Source organism: Tachysurus fulvidraco, chromosome 13, assembly GCF_022655615.1.
Source record: "Tachysurus fulvidraco isolate hzauxx_2018 chromosome 13, HZAU_PFXX_2.0, whole genome shotgun sequence".
In the NCBI taxonomy this organism is placed as follows: Eukaryota; Metazoa; Chordata; class Actinopteri; order Siluriformes; family Bagridae; genus Tachysurus; species Tachysurus fulvidraco.
Genome location: NC_062530.1, coordinates 11,265,087 through 11,288,113, shown reverse-complemented (window position 1 = coordinate 11,288,113; position 23,027 = coordinate 11,265,087). Strand labels below are relative to the sequence as shown.

The window sequence follows — 23,027 nt, the reverse complement described above, 5'->3', positions numbered from 1 at the left end:
TCTGTAGTCCAACACCTTAAACACTATCCTTAACCATAGTTAAACAGGTTCTCACTCATGTACTCAAATATTTAAAGAACATATTCATATGTATTTTAACTTTACAGATATTTTTATTGTTTTCTGCACAATCTACATGCAACAGGATGGACAGGTTCTGTTTTTCTCTTGTATCAAAAGTTAAGCAGGTTTTGAGAAAAAGAACCATGAATGTCACCTCTTTAAAATCACATGACTTAAATCAACAACTTCCTGCAGTTGTAGGGTTAACTGGAAGTTGGAGACAAGATTAAAATATTTTTATGTATTAAATATAATTTTTATTCATTTTATGTGTAAAATAAAACCTTTTATTTGTGTTGCTATTGCTTTCATTATTTAAATAGTTCATTTTAAGATATAAACTGTTTGATATCCCTTGGGGACACACCATTTTACTACATTTGCATTTAAATGACTTTTAATTAATAAACAAATAAATAAATAAATATAGATATACATGGAGAAAGTGAAAGCTGGCTTTATGAATTTGTAAACTATGTATATTTTAATTTATTAAGATGTCAAAGGGAAATAAGTTGTCATCATGTACTAATACCACCCTAGGATTGTCAGACTTTTTAGAATGATGATGCCAAAATTATCTCAAATTTAACACGGAAATTATAGCAAGAATAATGAATTGGTATCTCAGATAGTTTATTGATGCAGTACTTAAGAAAACGTCTGTGGGGGAAAAAGTTTCAAATAGTTCAATAGTAGATATTCCCACTTGTAAATAAATAAATATATTTAAGTGCTATTTATATAGATATGCAGGTATGACTGTACTTTATTTTACATTTTTGAGTACTGAACCACAGAAATCCAATATATTGTGTAAGTATATATAAGTAAGGGGCGATGATATGGTACAGTGATTGTTCATTGGGTGATACGGACGTTTTTGTTATTGGTCAAAAAAAATGGCGGCACATTCTGATTGGTCCACTATGGAGTCTGCAATGCGACTCCAACGCCATGCTGTTCACAATACAATGTTTATCAGAAAATAAAGTCTTGTATAGAAGTAATATAATACCCAAAAATTGTGATTTAATAATAATAAAAAAGAGAGTTTTCTAACAGCGCGGTATCTATAAATTATATTGACTCAAACGTCTACACAAAATCATTATTCCGATTGCTGCTTGTTGCTAGGCAGATTATGCTAATGAGCGGCCATCTCTGCAGCTACCATTCCGAGGTAAGACCAACATGAATTGTTTTGTTTAAATAATCCAACATGTTGAGAGGTCAGTTTGGAACCTTACACAAGACGTATGTATCTGTGCGTATTTTTAAAAGATTAATCGATCAGCCGTCTCTAAATTTCCTGTTACAAATCGTAAACGTCTGTTTGACTAGATTGTTGTTTAGTCCCACCCAAAATGGAGACTTTCCTTCCTTGTTCTACTGAAGAAACTGGGATGGGCTCAACTATAAGCAGGGACCGAAAGGTCTATTACCAACATTTAAAATAATTTAAACTTCAACTCTGTTCGGCCAAAATGATAGCGAAGCTATGTAGTAAAATAAACATGACCGCATTCGTGTTCCTGTAACGTTAATGGCTGCCTCTCTGTAGTTATCTTCAATTATGCTGGTATCACGGTGCAGCAGAAACCCGTGTTTCTGCCGTTATGATTTTTGTGGTATGGTCCGGTTGGAACACTGAATGTGACGGGTCAAAACAGGGGGGAAAGAGTGAACAAATTAATAAGACCAACATATCGTAATGAGAGATTTTATAATCAGTCGTGTGGCTTTTTTTTTAAACACGGTTTTGAGCAGGCTTATGGAAATTTGTGCCCAAATCCACTCGCATTTTAACTCGCTTTCCTATTTCTACCCCAGAGAGATAATAGACTGACCGTTCCTTAAAATCGCAGTCTATTAATACGTTAGTTATGATCAGTGTTCACGTCTAATCGCGTGAATGATAATGTAGACGAATAAAACGTAATATTATGGCTTATTAACGTGTGAATGTTTGAGTCAGACAGCTAGCTTAAGCTACACGTTCCTGTTCTCCAGTCAGTACATAATACTGTAGGGCAGGTAGCTGGTTAACTAGCAGTGTTGTGCTCCAGATAGTTTTCAAAACAAATAGCCTGTATGTCGACCACTTTTAAGTTAATTGCTGTTTTTAAAGATTGAGTAAGGCCTAGTGACTGAAGCTAGCTATTATCTTAAATTATTCTAGTGGTTAGCTGTAAGGCCACAAGTTTCAGTTCTGTAGTTCAGTTTACAAGCATAAACACAGGTTTGAGATTAAAACATAAACATTAGAGGATGGGTCAACATTTTTAATTACAATAATTTCCACATATTTACACCTGTGTTAAATAACCAACATGGATAGATTTAAAGTAAATAACGTTGATATCTGGTTGCAACTGCTTTTTCCTTGCAATAACTGCATGGAACCAGCAATTTAGTAACATCACCAAATGTGCGTTTTTGTTGTGATTCTTTTCCATCTTGGACCACAGCTTCTTTCAGTTGTTGGGATGGAGGGTCATTGTCCTTCAGCATAATGAAGGTCTTCCCAATTAGACTGGATGCAATTCTCTGTAGACAGCAGTGAAATATTTGCTATACACAAACGACACCATTAAGTGAACTTAATTAACAATATTGCATATTATTTACAGAAATAAAATAGTCAGCAGCCCTATGAATGCTGCAGACAGCCAAGAACAAGAAAACCATTCTGTGAGAACATTTTATTTATCTTTGTTTTAATTACACTGAAATGGATTTAAAGAATCACCCAACCCCTATCTTGCAATGCATATTCTCAGTCATGAGGAAAAATATGTCTTGATTTTTCAGTTCTAATAACAATTGTGTCGTTCAAACCAACTTCTATAAACACACAAATAACTTCTGGTGACCACAGCAATTTTCAATGTGTAGTTATTTTTCTCCAAGTAGTAAACCAGCATTCAGATCCTGGTAAAAATAAGTAATTCAGTAACATGTAGACCTACATTTACCAACAATAATTTGAGGTAAACATTTTCTATGCAAGTTTCAGACTATTCTTTACAAAATTGCTTCACTTAATTAGATTTTGGTCAGGGCTGGGGTGTAGACTTGGTTATTCCAATATTTTTTATTCTTCTTTAGCCATTAAAATGGTGACTTTCTGGTATCATTGCGATCATTGTCCTGTTGCTTGAGCTAATTTTACCCCAGCTTCAACTGCTAGACAGATGGCCAAATTTCCCTTTAAATATTCTGGTATAAAATGAAGGTTATCATTGTCTCACTGATTGCAGATTTCCCAGGTCATGTGTCTGCAAAACAAGCCCAAATCATCACGCATCTGCCAAAATGCTTGGCATTTTATGGACTATATTTGTTAATGGCACTGTACATCATTCCAAAGGCTGTTGTAAAACAACGTTTGTGGTTTGCTCAGATGCAGTTTTGCAATTTAAATGCAATTGTGTTTTCATAATGATTTTAAAGAGAATTGACTTTTTCAATGTCTAAACATTGAAATCTGTATTTAGGCCCTGATAAATAATAAAAATAATTACATTTTATTTCCCTTTATTAGTACACAACCTGGCTGCTTGTTGGTGGTTGAGTGAGTGGGTGCAATACAGGATTTAAGGCTGTCCTCGAAAGATGGCCATGGAGGACCAAGAATCATCCTCTGTGTGGAATCAGAACTCCAGTAATGAAACCAACAACCCAGCTCAGGTACATCAGTTCCAGGATACTTCTTAAATTATGACTTAATACCATCTTATACAGTTTAATGCATGGTTTTTGAGTCAACTTTGTGAAGGTCCAGTTTCCTATAATCTCTTACAAATCTCTGAACAAACTAGTAATTTGTCACTTTATCACATAAACTTTTGTTTTTATGTAATATTCTTCCAATGCATATTTTTCACTTCAAATTGACAAAAATCGTGTCAAAAGCAAATGTTTACAAACACTTTAACCCTCACACTGTTGTTAATCTGACATTTGACAAAATTGCACCATCTACTGTTTTGCATAGGAATAGCATTTATTTCATTGAGGCTGGGAAAGCAGGAATAAAACAAATCCTCACTCGAGAAATTAAAATGAATTACCAGAAATGTGGATATCATGAGGTCCATGTACCTTTTGAGCATTCATTTTTCATTTCAAAAAGAGATTTAACTTTAAATAGAGAGGAAATCTATCTTCTCTCTTAAATCTATCACAATCTGGTTTGGAGCAGTAACTAAACAGGACAGGAACAGACTGCAACGCACAGTAAAAACAGCAGAACAAATAATTGGTGCACCCCTGCCCACTCCAAAGGACTTGTACAACACAAGAATCAGAAACCGAGCAGGAAAAATCACTACTGACCCTTCAACACCCTGGACACAACCTCTTTCAGCTTCTTCCTTCTTACAGATGCTACAGAGCTTTGCTTACCAAAACTTCCAGACACAGGAACAGTTTCTTTCCACAGGCAATCACCCTGATTAACAAACCATAATTCTATTCCCCACTTCATATCTACAAGTACTGCATTATCAGAACTGTTAGTCATCACATCTGTATATGTTACACACACTACTGCTGCTGTATAGCGCACAAAACAAATGACACAATATTGATTTTTGCTCTACCATGCACTTCTCACACTTTATGTACATAACTGACCAGTCATATATTCTGTATTCATATTTAATACTCATACTCTCTATATCGTATCACATCGTCTGCATTTTCTTGTATAGTCTGTATTATCTTGTCTTGTATAGTATAGTGTTATTTGTACTTTTGAGAGTCACAAACAGCTGGAACAAAATTCCTTGTGTGTGTCAACACACTTGGCCAATAAACTTGATTCTGATTCTGATTCTAAATGATAGCTTTTTCAACCTCGTTTCAAAAGAAAATCAGGGAGAGGACTCTTAAGGCATGTTTCCTCTCCCTGTGTTTCATTTGAAACTTGAGGCTGCAAAATAAATAAATAAATAAATAAATAAATAAATAAATAAAAAATCAGTTGAATTTGTATAGTTTTTGCAATAAACCCCAATATTTCCCTGTATCATGAACTTTATTCTACATGTTTTATCACATCTAGAATTATATTAGAGTAAGGTTAAAAGGCTATTATCAGTTGATCTCTAGTTAAGCTACTTTAGTGCATTTAAATGCTTAATTTATTTATATGCTAGTGGATGATGATGTGTTTGTAGATTTGTAACTTTTGGTTCTCATGGTCATCTGTAGGTGCATTTTGAGGGCGGAACTGTGGCTCAAATTGTGTACAGCGGAGAACAGCCGGACCGAGGACAACAGCAGGTTGTGTATGCAGCGGATGGAAGTTCCTACACTTCAGTGGAGACTGCTGAACACACATTGGTGTACATACACCCTGCTGATGGAGCACAGGTGGATAACTATATCAGATTTAACTGACTCTCTCTCTCTCTCTCTATCTCTCTATCTCTCATAATAGGATCTGTGTATGTATACACTGCATCTCTGCATACTGATAAATGAACAGGCATTTTATTTCTTATTTGAGGATTACTAAATGGAGTCATATCTCTTTGTTTAGGCTGTGTTTACAGACCAACCCCAAGTGGCATACATTCAGCAGGATGGTACAACTCAACAGGTACACAAGCCAACTAGTCTAATAGCCACAGTGTCTGTGATTTATTTAATTTTATTTTTTTCAATAGTGGGAATTTGACTAGTCTTTGACTAGAGTTGCTTGAATGGCTGTATTCATTAGTTAGTTCTTATAGTTAACATTTTTTACTTCTTATTTGAAATGAATGTGTTAAATCAAATTTTCACCACACAAATAATATAAACTTGGCATACAAATGTATATTGGACTACTTGGATTCTGTCTATGCCTTATATTTAGATATTTGAATTATTTTCATAAACATCTGTTGAGTGGATTCATACAATTTATTTTACAGCTTAATGTTTATCTGTATAAAGGGAAAAACTGTTTAGTAATATAGTTTTCTTCTGTCACAGGTCACTGTGTTATTGCCAGGTGGTCAGAACATGAATACTGCAAATCTACATGTGCTAAGTAATGTAGCAGATGCCCCACAGGCTATACTAGATCCTGTGTCACAGGTAAGAGAAAGGGCAGGATTGCAAGGTGTATCTAACAGACTTGCAAATATTTTTGTTGCAGAGATGACTGGATATTGGAGACACCAGGAAGATTTGGATATTATGTAAAAAAAATTTGTTTGATATTGATATTTTAGTTTCTGTTAAATATAAATGAGTCACAAAATATATTGTTTCAAAGCATTAGTTTTCTACTATTTACACTTTACGGACATTAGGCTTGTGTAATATATTTGCGACTTATTATTGTCCCTTCACGATAATACATTGCCAAAATATCCAGTGACATTTATCACCGATGTTATATTAGCACACCTGCTAATATATAACTAACTATTATGCGTTTTTGTGCAATGAGGATAAAAGGCTAAAATATGTAATGTAGAATTATGCTCTGTTTATTTAGGGATTCAAGTAAGTAGTGCTGGCTTTTGTTGACATTTAGGCCACTATGTCTAGAACCGTATTTATCGCATTAACCGTATTTAGTGACATTTTAAATATAATTATTTTTTTCGGGGAGAAATTCGTGAGGGTTTTTTGGGGGGAGAAATCCCTGAGGCCAATTCCCCAAAATGGTTACGATGCGTGGCCTTCCCTTCTGTCCATTTCTTTATGATGTGGATCTGATGTTGACAACCTAGACACCACTCCCCGAACCAACACTGCACAAATCTCATACTGTGCATTTGAAATGCAGGCCAGTTTGTCCCCAAAATCAGTGGATGGGTGAAGCAAGGACTAACTGCCCCCATTCTTTTATGTTTTTGAATCATGATCGCCACTAGTGCATATTAATGCACATCCCTATGCACACACCTGAACTTCACCCCGGGCTGTCATTACCTCATCTTGAGCCAAGCATAGGTGAAATTATATTTCATTATAACCTGAATCCACCAGAGCATCGTATATACCTTCTTGTACTCACTTGTATTTGGTATGCCAAAGGAGTAAGTCTGGCTAGTCAGATACCCAGACCAACACCCCCATTTACAGAATGCAAATGCCAATTTATAGTTCCGTTTTTCTAGGTTTCTGCACTAGTGAGACATTTCCCATGACAAGGATGTATTATTTTACACTTTATTTAAACACTTATCTCTCACATTTTAGTGCTCATGAACAAGCACATCAAGTACAGTAAGTGCAGCTCAGCTTACTCTGGCTCACAGCGTATGTATCCCTCTCTTTTATTTTTGCTGCTGCTGCTTACTGAAACAGCATACACTTGTTGAGAATCGCCCACAGGGGCAACTTCAGCCTTACCTCTCACTAACCCAACTCAACTAGTGTGTTTTTTAATTTTTAAAAAACATTTGCTCAGTCATACTGGCCCTAAACCAGACCGACAACTGTTTGTGACGATTAAAGCTGTGTACAATTAAGGCAGAAATTTATGGAAAATATTTTAAGTTCCATCCAGTGCAGAAAAATCAAACTTGGAACCTGTATTGTTTTGTCATTTACATGTGACTTGGTAAATGGAAAATTTTTAAAGATCATATTATATTATATTATGATTTAAATTATGATTATCAAGAAACATGTTTTTTTTTTCTTACACATTTAGAATCAGCTGCCCAGCAGTACACTGCCTAACATCACAGAGTCTTCAGCCAGTCCTTTGGCAGCTACAGACTCTACTGTAGACTCTGAGGATGAAGAAGAAGATGATGATGATAATAGAGATGATTCAGAATTGGACGATTGGGAACCTAGGCCACCTCAACCCTTCACCCCTCAGCATCTTTGTAAGTGAAGAATCATAGAAGGAATGTAACGTAGATTGTGGATGCATCTGAGCCATGTAGCTTTAATTTGCTTGTTCTGCATACAGTTGACCTGAAATATGATTAGATTTTCTAAAGAAGTCCTAAAACTAGGTATAGAGGGACCAATAAAACAAAAATTATGCTTGTATATACAGACTACAATATTATGCAAACCTTTGCTTTTTTCAATACCTTTGCAGTAACTCATATGACTCTTTTTGCAGTAATAACTTCTAATATAATGTTTACATCAACTGGTGATCAGTCCTGGAGGGATATTTTTCCAATTTCCCCATACAAAACTGCTTCAACTCAGTGACGTTGGTGTGCTTCATTGCATGAACTGCTCTTTTTAGGCTTTTGACATAACATTCCAAATTGTTTCTTATCCTTAACCATTTCTTGGTAGGTTTGTTGTTGTCTTGTTGCATAACCCACTTTCAGTTCACATACAGATACCCTGATATTCTCCTGTAGCACTTGGAAGCACAATCCAGAATAGATTCATAAATAAAGTCCTTCTGGACCAGAGGCAACAAAGCAGCCATAAACTATAATACTGCCACACCATGGCTTGGTTGAGGGTTTTTAGTTGAAATGCAGTGTTTGGTTTGTGTTTTTCATTTAAACCAAAAAGTTCAATTTTGCATTTATCTGTCCAAAGCACATTTTCCACGTAGGCTTTTGGCTTTTCTATGTCATTGCGAGCAAAACATCAGACATCAGAGGTGTTGTTTTGGAAGAGTATTGGCTTCTTCCTTGCTGTTTTGCCATGCAAACCATTCCTATTCAGTGTTTCCCTGATGGATCATAAACAATGACATTACTCAATTCAAGAGTGGCTTTAAGGTCCTTAGATGCTACTCTGCTGTTTTTTCTTACTGCCCCTAATATTGTTTGGCATGATTTTAGCATGGAGTGATTTTTTTTTTTTTTTTTTGAATAACCACTCTGGGAGTGTAGAAGTGATGCTGAATTTCCTTCATTTGTATTTAATCTGCCTTACTGTGAGTTGGTGGAGGCCAAACTTCAGTTTGGCTTTGTAACCTGTATTCTGATGATCATGGTAAGACCCCTTTAAAGGAATTCATACTCCTAAAGATTCACATACATTTGTTGGATAATTTTGCTCAGTAGGTAAATGTAAAAATGAAAGTTTTTGTGCCATTTGTTTAAATGTGTTTGTCTACTTTTAGGAACGATTATGTTTCTGGTCAAATTTATGAAGACACTGAATATTGTAAAGGATTCACAAACTTTCTAGTGTTGCTGTACACTTCTTCAATCCATTATAGTAGTGTGAATGGGTCAGCATAAAGATTGTCTGTGGGCAGAGGATCTGGTATTGTGTATAGTGTTTTATGATGGATTGCTAAATGTGAAGCCCCCTGCATCTAGTTCCAAGGGCAGCACTAAAAAAAGTTCTTCTGTTTTAATGTGGAGCGCAACTCTGAATCCATGTTCTCTTTCCTTTATTTGTGTGTGAAGTTTATTACAAAATGCAAGGACAATAATAATTCTTCTATACAACACTATATGGCACTTTTCTCTTATTTTTTCCGTACAAAATAATGACCGTCACTATTGAAGTCTCTCACATTTGTTTTTGCAAGGAAGCAGGATTTGTGGATCTCTCCAGGTAGAAGATTTTGTGGTGTGTAATCTTTGTCTGCAGGTGATTGACTGATCATGAAAGACTGAAGTGTAGTTATGTAGTTCACTGATTCCTCCTGAAGCAGTTTGCCCTGTGCTACATTAAGAAAAAAGCTGATCCTGTATGTATTTTTGAATTGAAATGAAAGAGAATATTTGACTATACTTGTTGCAAAATGTAAAAATGTATATACACGTGCATCTCAATAAATTAGAAACTCATGTATTATATATATTCAGTACACACAGAATGAAAGTTTAGTTCTTTGGTACTTTTAAAATGTGATGAATTTGCCTCACACAACAAAAACCCAGCAATTCACAAAATCTCAAAAAATTTGAATATAGTGACATGCCAATCAGCTAATCAACACAAAACACCTGCAAAGGTTTCCTGAGCCATCAAAATGGTCTCTCAATTTGGTTCACTAGGCTACACAATCAGGGTGAAAAACTACTGAATTAACAGTTGTCCAGATGACAATCATTGACACCCTTCACAAGGAGGGTAAGCCACAAACATTCATTGCTAAAGAAGCTGGCTGTTCACAGAGTGCTATGTCCAAGCATTTGGCTACAGTTGTCGTATTCCTCTCGTTAAGGCACTTTTGAACCACAGACACGTCAGAGGCATCTTAGCTGGGCTAAGGAGAAGAAGAACTGGACTGTTGGCCAGTGGTCCAAAATCCTCTGTTCAGATGAGTGCAAGTTTTTGAATGTCCTAGAGTTTAGAGGAAGGGTGGAGAAGCTCATAGCCCAAGTTGCTTGAAGCCATTTCCACAATCCAGTGTCATCTGCTGGTGTTGGTCCACCCTGTTTTTAAAAAAAAAAAAAAAAACTGCACCCGTTCACTAAGAAATTTTAGAGCTCTTCCTTCTGCTGACCAGCTTTATAGAGATGCTGATTTCATTTTCCAGCAGGAGTTGGCACCTGCCTACATTGCCAAAAGCACCAAAAGTTGGTTAAATGACCATGGTGTTGGTGTGACTGGCCAGCAAAGTCAACAGACCTGTATTGTCAAGAGGAAAATGAGAAACAAGGCCACTGTCAAAGAAACCTGGGTTTCCATACAACTTCAGCAGTGCCACAGACTGATCACCGCTTTGCCGAATTGAGGCAGTATCCATCCATCCATCCATCCATCCATACATCCATCCATCTTCTACCGCTTATGTGGGGCCGGGTCGCGGGGGCAGCAGTCTAAGCAGGGATGCCCAGACTTCCCTCTCCCCAGACACTTCCTCAAGCTCTTCCGGGGGAATACCGAGGCATTCCCAGGCCAGCCGAGAGACATAGTCCCTCCAGCGTGCCCTAGGTCTTCCCCGGGGCCTCCTCCCGGTTGGACATGCCCAGAACACCTCCCCAGGGAGGAGTCCAGGAGGCATCCGAAACAGATGCCCGGGCCACCTCAGCTGACTCCTCTCGATGTGGAGGAGCAGCGGCTCTACTCTGAGCTCCTCCCGAGTGACCAAGCTCCTCACCCTATCTCTAAGGGAGTGCCCAGCCACCCTGCGGAGGAAACTCATTTCGGCCGCCTGTATCCGGGATCTCGTCCTTTCGGTCACAACCCAAAGCTCATGACCATAGGTGAGGGTAGGAACGTAGATCGACAGGTAAATAGAGAGCTTCGCCTTGGGGCTCATTGAGGCAGTAATTTAAGGAAAAGGAGCCCCTACCAAGTATTGAGTACATATACAGTAAATGAACAGACTTTCTTATGAAGTATTCAAATTTTTTGAGAAAGAATTGGTGGGTTTTTGTTAAATGTGAGTTGTATTACTGAAATAAATGAGATGCACCTGTAGATACAAAACACAAGTTTGTGTTCAGTTGTAGCACATTGTGTAATGATTTCTACCGTTTTTTTCCTGCAGGGTGTGAGGAGTGTAACAATGCCAACCCAGGGGTATGCGTGAAGCATGGCCCTCTCTATCCAATTGTTAACCGACCTGTGATGTCCAAAGCTCGTGCTAGCCTTCCTCTCATCCTTTACATTGACCACTTCCAGGGAGGTGTCTACTCTAAGCGGCGCATTCCCAAACGCACTCAGTTTGGGCCTGTGGAGGGACCGCTGATGCCACAGAGCGAACTGCAGGACACTCAGTTTCAGCTTAAGGTAGGGGGTCTCCTATTCACCTGTTGTGTTGCAATGGCATCTAGACATATTTAGTTCATAAACTGGTACATTACTCATTTTGTAGTATATATTATATCATCTCCTTTTATATAACTATATTGTTTAATTTTTTTATTGTACAGTTATGCATGACTGGCCCTCAAAAAGACAGCAACAGTTCAGAGGATATTTGGATAAACCTGTCTGATGAAGATCGCTGTAACTGGATGATGTTTGTCCGTCCTGCTGAAAACCATCTGGAGCAGAACCTGGTGGCCTATCAGTATGGCTCTGAGATCTTCTACACCAGCATCAAAAACATTCCACCAAAACAGGAGCTTAAGGTAGGCATCAGCGGGGAGGATGTTGTAAGAGTACTAAAATCTGTTTGTGTGTGTGTGGTTTTTTTTTTGTTGTTTTTTTTTTTTTTCTTTTTTTTTTTTTTACCAACTTCAGCAACTATTTGAGATGAACGTTTTTGTCTTTCCTTGCAGGTCTGGTATGCTGCTTCATATGCAGAGTTTGTGAATAAAAAGGTTCATGAAATAACAGAAGAAGAGAGGAAGGGTAATTATTATTATTATTATTATTATTATTATTATTATTATTAATTTCATTTTTTTCACATACATATTTATCTTGAAATATTTGTGATATGCTTAGTGACATTGGTATGGATTTGTTGGTGATTGTATCTATATTTCTCCTGTTAGAATTAATGCAAACACTGGCCTTACAGTCCCAGAATACAGCGCAGCTATACAATGCAGTTGGCCTAAGTTATAGAAACTAGGGTAGTGCAGAATTAGCATGACATTTCAGTTATCCGACATGGAGCTTCTTGCAGGCCATCAGAATGTTGAACTCCAACACATTCCCCAATCATTAGCACAACCCCAATATCTTCCATGCACTGCACCTTATCATCTACCACTTACATTTATACTGGTCTGTGACTGATGGATAGAACTGTTATCAGACTCTGACTATCATTGTACACAACGTGCAATATCTTCCATGACATGTCTTTTTGACTGCATACAATATTTATGTATGTCACTTATTTTTAACTTCCATATTATATATCAATATATAATTATTGTACTGAAAGACAATATCTCCCACTATGCCACTTTATGACTGCATACACTGTATATAGTTTCTTAAAGCAATCTATATGCTATGACATTAAACTTGAAACTTGATCTCCTTGAGCAGTGTGTACTGATAAGGAGCTGTGAGAGATGGAAAAGCAAGAAAGCACTGCTTCACCTTTCACTTAAGGCAGAACTAAGCAAGTATGGGAATATTGACCAAAGTGAAGTTGCTGATGAAAGAACATTTAAAAGTATTAAAAAGATTTAAAAGGTCAGAATTTTATTTCAGAATAAATGTTAGGTTTCACTGAAGTTCATATGAGATTATCAGTTCAGATTATTAAGGCATTAGGCTGGAATTTATTGCTTAAGCTGTTTTATTAGTGTTGACAATGTCCTACTCACCCAGTCTTGTGTGTTCTGTACTTGTTAGTTTTAAGAGAGCAGGAGAAGAACTGGCCATGTTATGAGTGTAATCGGCGTTTCATCAACTCAGAGCAGCTTCAACAACATCTTAACATGCATGATGACAAACTGGACCTGATACAAAGGTTAATATCATTTTTATTTTACTTTTTTCAGTCTAGCTTTAGGATAGATTGCATTGATTTTTTTTATGTTGTAGGCCAAAAGCACGTAGGCGAGGAAGGGGCAGGAAACGGTTCAGTACTGGAAGGCGACCAGGCAGACGACCCAAATTTATCCGCCTGGAAACTCCAGCAGAGGGTGTAGATAAAAGCCAGGTATGATCTGATAATGCTAGTGTTATTCATTTTTACACTTTTTTAAAACTTAGCCTGTCCTTCCTGTGGGTATAGGATTTTCTGGCATTCTCAAAACTCCCCTATGAAGAGCAGGGAGGAAGGGGTATGAATGGATTGAAGATGGATGAAATAGGAGATGATACTGTAGAAACTGCGACAGGTGCCACATTGGAGACCCGAACAGGACAGACTGACACTCTAAGTGATGTAAATGCTGCTGAATCCCAAACTCTAGCTTCTAATGAGTCACAGACTGATAAAGAGGACCAAAACACATCAGTTACAACCGACTCTCATCTCACTCCCCAGGACATGAGGCGTGCCCGGAGGATTCGGGTAAGAGCAGGCCCATAATGTTATTTAACCTACTCTGCCCTAATCTTTGAAATATAATGTTTGTAGAAGAATGGTGTTGATTGACTCAGCATGTGTATATATGTCTCTCTCTTCCACTGAATGCTGCACAGGTGGATTTGCAGGTAGGTCTGACATACACTAGAGACAAGAACCAAGCTCATTGTGTTGTGATTTTCAGTATACAACTCATAAACCTTCTTTATTTGTTTGTTTTTTTTTTATTTGTGTTTTTTACTCCAACTAGTCACAAAATTATAACATTATATATGGTGACTAGTTCATTGACATTTATGCCAATAGTTAGCAGAAAATGTGATGGCGTTGAATTCAATAGTACAAAATTTGGCAGAGATTGACATTTTGTGCATTTTCTCATTTCCCACTATACTCGTCTTTCCCAGAATGCCGCACTTCAGCACCTCTTTATTAGGAAGTCCTTCCGCCCCTTCAAATGTACACTTTGTGGAAAAGCCTTTCGGGAGAAGGATAAACTAGAACAACACATGCGCTTCCACAGCCGGGAAGGTTGTCGATACACCTGCCACCAATGCAGCAAAGGCTTTTTGAGCAGTACGGTACTGGAGGAGCACCTTCAAATGCACTTGGAGCAGCGCAACTACTCCTGCCTGTTTTGTCCCGAGTCCTATGATAGGCTGGAGCTCCTCAAAGAGCATGTCAGCGTTCATTTGGTCAATGGCTTCTTTTCTTGCCCTTCCTGCAAGAAGACTTTCACAGATTTCATACAGGTCTCAGACTACAGCACATTTAGATGTTATTTTGTAGACATTTTAGCTATGGACAAAACGATCTTAAATAACTTGTTTCTTGTGTCATGTCACCATTATTGTTAATATGAGCAGGTAAAGAAGCATGTGCGGAGCTTCCATTCAGAAAAGATTTTCCAGTGTATGGAATGTGATAAAGCCTTCTGCCGTCCTGACAAGCTCCGGCTGCACATGCTGCGCCACTCGGATCGCAAAGACTTTCTGTGTTCAACCTGTGGCAAGCAGTTTAAGGTACGAGTCTTGAAATATGCATTTACATGGCACCATTTTTGCTTAGACTAGTAGTGGTAATTTGTTGAAGAGTTTGCAGTAATTTCACAATACACAAGATTTTTCCTCATGTCATCTCCGGAAGTTTTTCCGTGACGTTGCTGCTTCTGGCTTGCACAGACCCCCGTGCAGATTTCTGTAATGCTTCTTTGTATGGTTTAAATTGTTTACAGATAAATTGATAAAATTGAATTGGATTTCTTTGTAGATATAGCATGCACACTCACTTGGCAAACGTATGTAGACACCTAACCACCACACTCGAAAATGGCCATTCCCTAAACTTCACTGTTGGAGGCACACAATTGTGTCAAACTTGTATGTTGTATTTTGATTTCCTTTTACTGGCACCAAGTGGCGTAACCCGAACCTGCTTCATCAAGGCAATGTCCCATGCACAAAGCGAGGTCTATGAAGGGATGGTTTACCAAAGATTGTGTGGAGGAAATAGAGTAGCCTACACACAGCCCTGATCTAAACCGTGCTCTATACCTGCATACTAGGAATTTTGGCAAAAGTGGCAAACGCCACAATCCAATGTCTATTGGTAAACTATATTGTGCCTTAGATCCATGTCTCTGAGTGTGTGTGTGTGTAACAGAGCTAGGTGATCCTTTATTTGTCACATTCTTTTACAGTGGTGATAATCTTAACTTAATATTATCAAAGTTTTTATGTCTGTCACTATGGTATGAAAGGTCAGGTAAAAAAACAAAAAAAATGGCTCAATGTTATTATACACTTTAAATAATAAGCCTGATATCTGAATAATTGGTTCATGTGGAATTTATTTTCCAGTTAAAGAGGGTTTGGGCTGCAAAAAAGTCTATAGAGTTATGGTATGGTAATCGTAAGCCCAGTCATATAGTAGATTTGATAAGAACTGATAATGAGAAGGTTTTTACTTAAACAAAGTTTATACTGTTTGTTTTGAAGAGGAAGGATAAATTGCGGGAGCACATGCAGCGCATGCACAACCCAGAGCGCGAGGCGAAGAAAGCTGATCGCATCCACCGAACAAAATCTCTGAAGCAAAAGGAGCCTACTACTGACTTTGAGAGCTTTATGTTTAAATGCCGGCTCTGCATGATGGGCTTCAGACGGAGAGGAATGCTGGTGAAACCCTTAACCAAATATCAAACGTGTCTCTAAAATATCTTGTTTAATATAGCAACCTACTGTAATTTGTGTAATGTTTTAGCTAGTAATCAGTGTTTTAATGACTTCATTTATTACAGGTGAATCACTTATCAAAGCGCCACCCTGAAATGCGAATAGAGGAAGTCCCTGAGTTGACGCTCCCCATCATTAAACCCAACAGAGATTACTTCTGTCAGTATTGTGATAAGGTATGCACTGGATAGAATGTTTTGATTTCAAATATTGTTTAGTCACCAGTGACCAGTATCCAGCTATTCTAAGTACAATGTCATGAACAAGATGGCAGAATTTGTGTATATCAGCTACATATATCAGAAAATGAGCTTGGTATTTGGAATTAAGAGCAATTGGTTTCAGTTATTTAGGAGTTGTTGTAATAATTGTGTTCTTGTTTTTTTGTGATTTTGCAGGTTTATAAGAGTGCAAGTAAGCGTAAAGCTCACATCCTAAAGAATCATCCTGGTGCAGAATTACCACCCAGCATCCGGAAACTGCGTCCGGCCAGGCCGGGTGAGCCAGACCCCATGCTGAGCACCCACACTCAGCTAACAGGCACCATTGCCACAGCCCCTGTCTGTTGCCCACACTGTGCAAAGCAGTATAGCAGTAAGGTATGTCTTTGTTTTAGCGAGGCTTACTCCACTCCATGGAAGTGAGGAAGGATAGCTCAAAAAACTGGGTTTTGGGCATTCAGTCATAAAGTACTTGTTGTTCAAATAAATGCTGTAGTGGAATCTGGTTTATTTTGTCTTGTGTGCAGACGAAGATGGTGCAGCACATCCGTAAAAAGCATCCAGAATTTGCACAGCTAGCGAACACAGTCCAGGCTCCTTTGGCTACAGCCGTCATCAACAGCACTCCGGCCGTCATTGCAAATGACAGTACTGCGACTGAGGCTGTGGTGGTATGAACCCCCAATAGATATTGTTTTTAAATCCTACACACACTCAATGACTCTCCACATAATCGTTGACTATGCATAAGTCCAACCCGATGGAGCTTCTTACCAGTACTTACTAGTATCTCTTTACTTCATGCTCCTGCTTTCATTTCCTAGACGACAGACCTTTTGACCCAAGCAATGACTGAGCTGTCTCAGACTCTGACCACAGACTACCGCACAGTGCAGGGAGACTTCCAGAGGATCCAGTATATACCCGTGACTCAGGCCGGTGGGGGGTTGACTCAGCCACAGCACATCCAGTTGCAGGTGGTACAGGTTGCTCCGGTAAGAGCACAGTTACTTATAGTAATGGGTAACAGAAAGTACACCTTCCTTTAGTTTGAGTTTTTTTTATTTATCAGGACCTAAATGGGTAAATGGGTGGTCATCACCACCTTCTATAAACAAATCAATAACTTCATTTGACAACAACAAAAAAGATTTTATTATGTAGTATTTTTTTTCACAAAAAATAATCATAACTAGGTGGGGAAAAAAAATAGTACATCCTCCCTACTTCCACAACCATTAAGAAAGTAATTAACAGTCATGCAGGGTTTCCCGCAGCACTTTGCAGTTCGGACGGCCCGCCTAAGCTGGGAAACCCTACTGCCTTAACTAGGTCGTCCAAAAAAAAAAATCCGCTGCACAAAAGGCCGTCAAGTGCATCTCGGAGAATAGTGCAGACGCGCTTTACACCACGAGCGGGCACGCGCGCCACGCGGCCTGTCACTGTCTAGAGGATAACTAGCCAGTTGATAAAACGCGTGTCTGCAAAAGTTTGGTGTTATTGGATGGAAGGGACTAAAACCTACATTAGAATTTACTAATTTATTATTTCTAGAGAAGGTTCTACATGTTACTGAATTATAGGGTGTACTTATTTTTTACCCACCTGATTTTTGAATGTTACTTATATGGAAAAAATGACTATTGAATATTGAAAATCTGTAATGTGGTTCTTTTATCACCTGAGGTTGATTGTTTAAAGAGGTTGGTGAGGACAGCACAGTTTTTACTTAGATAGACAAAAACAGAATTTGAAGAAGGCTGTACTTTCTTTTTCCCAGTGACTGTACATACTCATAAGAAACAAGCTTTATGCTTGCAACACCTTTACTATCTTTTACTTATCTCTCCCCAGCCATCAACTTCCCAGTCCCAGCACTCAACAGTGGATATGACGCAGCTGCAGGATCCTCATAGCTTTACTCAGCATTCCATTCAGGTGCAACACATCCAAGTTTCTGAAGCTGTGGGGGCTGTGCAGTCCAGCACACAGGTCCACATGCTGCAATATTGGTTTTTGCTGCAGTTGCAAACAATCCATTACATTTTAGACAGATATGTTACTTGGTCCTAAACCCGGGGAACCATTGCTTCATGTAGTAATTATTCTGACCAGAAACACCTCATTCTTGTACCGCTTGATATTCAGAATGCACATTCCAGAGTAGCTTTGGATTGAACAGGGATTGGATTAGACTGAGTTGGTGTTTATCACCATAATAAATAAAAGATTACTTGAGCATAAATGGGATGTCTGAATTTAATCAGGTCTTCATTGTTGATTCGTTTATTCTTCCCAGGTGACTGGCCAGCCATTAAGCCCTTCTTCTCAACAAACAGCCCAGGAATTAAATCCAGGTCGCTTACAAACTTCGACTGGTCAAACACAAGGGACAGTGCAACACGCTTACTTGCCTAGCAACTGGAACTATCGGAGTTACCGTGAGTCTGTGTATAGTTTCATTTATTTTATTTTTTTTTTATATAAAATATCTTCTAACATCTGCTTTTGTTTAACATGTTCTCTGTCTTTCTGCTTAGCCTCGGAGATCCAGATGATGGCTCTCCCTCATGCTCAGTACGTGCTGGCAGATGCTGGGACACCGGTCACTGCAGCTGCTAACAGCAGTCAAGTCAAAACGGTGAGTGTTACATTGACACAAGCAAGAGCTAGTTTTATCTTCCTTACAGAATTAAGCTTATGCCTTTATTTTAAGTTAAAGCTTGATGAAAGCATGATAGATTGTATTAGCTTTAACACGCAAGTTAATAAAAATGCTAATTAGAAGTTTAAATAAAAAATGTTAATTAGAAATTACATTAAAGAAGAATTCCTTTGAGAGTTTTCTTTTGAATCAAGTAGAGTTCTATTAACTAAGTACGCATTGTCTTTAGTTAATACGGTCTACCAACAAATTAGACAATGGGAAAGTACGGGAGTCCTAAGAGGCCATGCATTATTATATTTTTTCTCTCTCTTGTTTTTCCGTGATAACGACTTAATTTTCTCCTGATCTCTGCATAAGAACATGTTCTAGAGGCAGCAGAAGCGCAGTAACGCTGTATCATGGTTGATCGCATGCACTTTTACTTTGATCAGGGACTCATGTGATTGACAACTTCCACATAAGTGACCGACACTTAAGAAGGAGGCTGTGATGTTTGCATCTTTATTGTCAAAGACAGTATAGCGACTGGCCGCAGATTTATTGAGGGGTGGCTTTTAGATACATAATTTTAGATCACGACAAAACAAGAAAGAAAAAATAATAATGCATGGCCTCATAAAACTGAAATAATATGAAAATATAAATCTAGATCAGTATAGTATAATAGTTACAAATATATTGTTATTTATCTGCACAATAATGTCAGAATGAAAGCTTAAAATGATGAAAATTTCTATACTACAGTACCTGTACTGTGACTCTGATTGCAAAATTCAGCTGCAATCCAATAAAAACGCAAAAGAAACTGTTTTAGAAACTTGTTTTTGTTTAGTGGAATTTTATTGTTTATACAAAGCAAAGCTCACAGTTAGTTGTAGAGTTTTGGCACTAAATGCAAATCAAATTTAACATTAAGGTTAAGGAAATTTATGTTTGATTTCTCAACTTACACTCTGCACAGGAGTAGACAACAGTTCAACAGTGTCTTTTAATAGACTGCCTCATGTGCCCTATGAACTAAAGCCGGGCTCACATTGTGCAACGTTTCCCATGATTTGGTCATCTGAGAGAAATTTTTAAATTCCAAAACGGTCAAATCTATAGTCTTTGATCGCTAGTTTGCTTGGTTACCGTCAGTTTTTTCCTCCGATGAAGTTTTCAGAAGATTTCAGACACTTACCTGCAGTATGATATCTCCTACAACGAGAACCAATAGGAGCAGCAAACCTAATGATGCAATTAGTGTGACAACTTCAAACAAAAGGGTCTGAACATGTCAAGGATTGATGTCGTAAAACCCCAGACAAGTCTTCTTTTAACGCGTCTTGTCTGATGCACAGTCTGACATGATGACAACTGAGATCCTACAGTGTGACATAGGGATCATGTTCGTACAGTCAGACAAGCCTGGTTTAACCAGTATTCACAGTGATAGTTGCTGGATAAGGACCCTGGCCAGGATTACTCAGAGTGATCGAGTCTGTCAGCAAATTTATAAAGGAATGCTTACATTTTGCTATTTGGTTTATTTAGGGTGAACTTGCTCAAAATTAAAGAATGTAGACAAACACTCAGTCCTACTGAACTATCCATTCAAACAAATGATTTAATGGTCAGGAGGAAATCCTCTTTCTCTTTGATATTATTCATTGCCTCTTTTTATACCATCAAAACTAACTATCTTATAAAAGGGAAATCTTTTTACTTGAAGATTTTGTATGTCCCCCTTACTAGCTATACGAAAATCTTCAGAATTTATTTGTCTAAAAACAACAGCAATGAAAAGAATGTGCTGTCAGGTTGTCTGAGAACACACTTCATCCTGATTACACTAAATTCTAGTCTAAATCCATCACTAATAAGGCATTGGTTGTCTTTCCATATTAAACTCATTTCTAAATGATGGAGTTTTTACTACAGTCATAATTTATTTCATTTAGATTTAGCAACCTATTGAGAGAATATGGATATTAATATATTACTCTCATTGACTTCAAAACATTGACTTCTTGTGAATAGATCTAAAAAGACGTCCTTTTTATCGCGTAATATGAGTTTTTTTCTGATCATCTCTAAATACAAAAGTAATTAGAGACATATCAGGGATGTATGTTTATAATTCACCTTTTAGCAGAATCATCAGCAAAAAGGAGAAATTGAAAAAGCTATACCACTATATCTTGAATTGTTGATTTAAAAGAAAATAAAAGTAAGCAAGACTTGACTGAAAATATACTGCCATTTTATTGGTATGGAAATTAATGGTAAGTTTAGTGCTTCATTTACTTTTTCATCAGACTCCTTTAGAATGACAGAAAGGTGCTTTCAATGGGGCAGAACAGCAAAGTACTCTAAAACTGATGTGTCTGAACTGGACTTCAATCTCCACAGTGATAGACTGTTATCAACACGTGAATAATGAGGCTTAGAAACTGACAAGAGCTTTACTGTGTCCCTTACGCTCTTTCCTCAAACGTGTCACTGCAAGGTATTATGTTGTACTGCGTTTGACAGACGAATACAGTCTTCTCTTTTGAAATACTGTGAACACACAAAGGTTTATTTAGAAAACATTTGATGCAAATGTGTGTCACTTTTGTAATGCAGCTGATATTTAAATCATTTTGCTTGTGTTTCAGACACATTATGTGATCTCTGATGGGCAGACTGACATGGAAAATAAACAAGACAATGTCCCACCCACCAACACTGAGGTAACTTCTGACCCATTGGAACAGCCATCTGCCAATCAACAAGCTACCACGCAGTACATAATCAAAACCACAACTAATGGATCCGGGGCAAGTGAGGTGCAAATTACAAAACCATAAGCCTGTGAGTGTCCCATTACCTTAAACGGTCTGATCTGATTTTAACTCACTGTTAATTCTTTATTTTATTTAAATAAACATTTTTGTCTTATGTTGATATATTATTAGATTACATATAAGATTTCTTTGTCTATGGGCAGATTTTATTTTTCTGATGGATAGAAAATGTGTAGTTTTCCTAAAACTCAATTCAGCTAAGTCTTGCTGTTGATCTAGATTAGCAGACAGATTAAGCTGAGATAGACACTGAATGTATAAAATGTATAGAACAATTAAATTCTCTTGAATTTATTTCTACAGAATCTTATTTTGTTTCCTGTTTCATGTTTTTTTTTTTTTGTTTTTGTTTTTGTTTTTTTTTGACCTGTGGTTTGGGTTTGTAGTGTACCATGTATTGTGAATATGTACTAAAGCTGCTCACACAGTGTAACTAACAGCATTTACTTTCATTCATACATACGTTCATGGATGTTTAGTATATATTTGACATATTATCTGCTTACAGTGAGCTGAGTATGTGTAACCTAAAAAGCCACAAAAAAAAAAGGAATTACACAAGAACAAATTGAAGTCACTGTTTATAGAGGGAGACTTTTTCAATGTAAAGAAGAGCAGCTTTATTATTCATATTGGTAGAGTTTATAATATGTGTAAGCACCTTGTCTCCAGATGAATATGTGCTGGTCTGTCTATAGTGTTGGCAAGATATCATTTTTCTTTTTAAAAACACCTGTTCATCCCAGACGTTGTGAATGTTCTAGGATGCCTAGGTTCATTGACTCTTGTGAGCACTACGGTGGAACCAAGCATTAGTAAATGTTTTGTTTTGTTTTGTTTTATTTTAGAGGGTGGGGCAGGGGGAGTGTATTTCTGTGTATAGAAACTTGTGTAGTTCAGTAAAACCCTTCTGTATCTTTGTTGTGAAAAATGTAAGGAGGTTTGAAACGGTATTATTTATCATAGTACTATTATTTTGATTAATAAACAGATGAGTTTGTGTGGGATACAAACATACAGTCACTGCATGTGCAGTTTTAAAACACGTAAACGGTTTGTCATATATAGAACATATTTACACATGTTGAAAGCAAAGGGCAATCAATAAAATCAATTCAGAACTGCCAGTAAGAGCGCCTGTTTTGTTGTGAAGTTGCACTTGAT

General features: G+C 37.5%; 1 protein-coding gene across 6 annotated transcripts; it reads left to right on the top strand.

Moving 5' to 3' along the window:
* The first annotated feature begins 1,001 nt into the window (after window positions 1-1,001).
* prdm10 (PR domain containing 10) lies at window positions 1,002-22,990 on the top strand. Of its 6 annotated transcripts, XM_027132612.2 has the most exons (25): window positions 1,002-1,246; window positions 2,697-2,757; window positions 3,611-3,756; window positions 5,284-5,445; window positions 5,615-5,674; window positions 6,052-6,156; window positions 7,730-7,910; window positions 11,459-11,700; window positions 11,844-12,044; window positions 12,195-12,267; window positions 13,231-13,348; window positions 13,423-13,540; window positions 13,616-13,897; window positions 14,029-14,040; window positions 14,320-14,664; window positions 14,779-14,934; window positions 15,910-16,089; window positions 16,212-16,322; window positions 16,545-16,745; window positions 16,895-17,038; window positions 17,192-17,362; window positions 18,222-18,359; window positions 18,667-18,808; window positions 18,908-19,008; window positions 21,675-22,990. In XM_027132612.2, the coding sequence occupies exons 3-25, from the start codon at window positions 3,682-3,684 to the stop codon at window positions 21,864-21,866; spliced, it is 3,510 nt and encodes a 1,169-aa protein (XP_026988413.1). In that variant the 5' UTR covers window positions 1,002-1,246; window positions 2,697-2,757; window positions 3,611-3,681; the 3' UTR covers window positions 21,867-22,990. The 6 variants fall into 6 exon arrangements, with proteins under 6 accessions (XP_026988413.1, XP_026988419.1, XP_026988416.1 ...); XM_027132618.2 differs by lacking the exon at window positions 2,697-2,757 and having other exon boundaries at window positions 18,222-18,305; XM_027132615.2 differs by lacking the exon at window positions 2,697-2,757.
* Window positions 22,991-23,027: the final 37 nt, after the last annotated feature.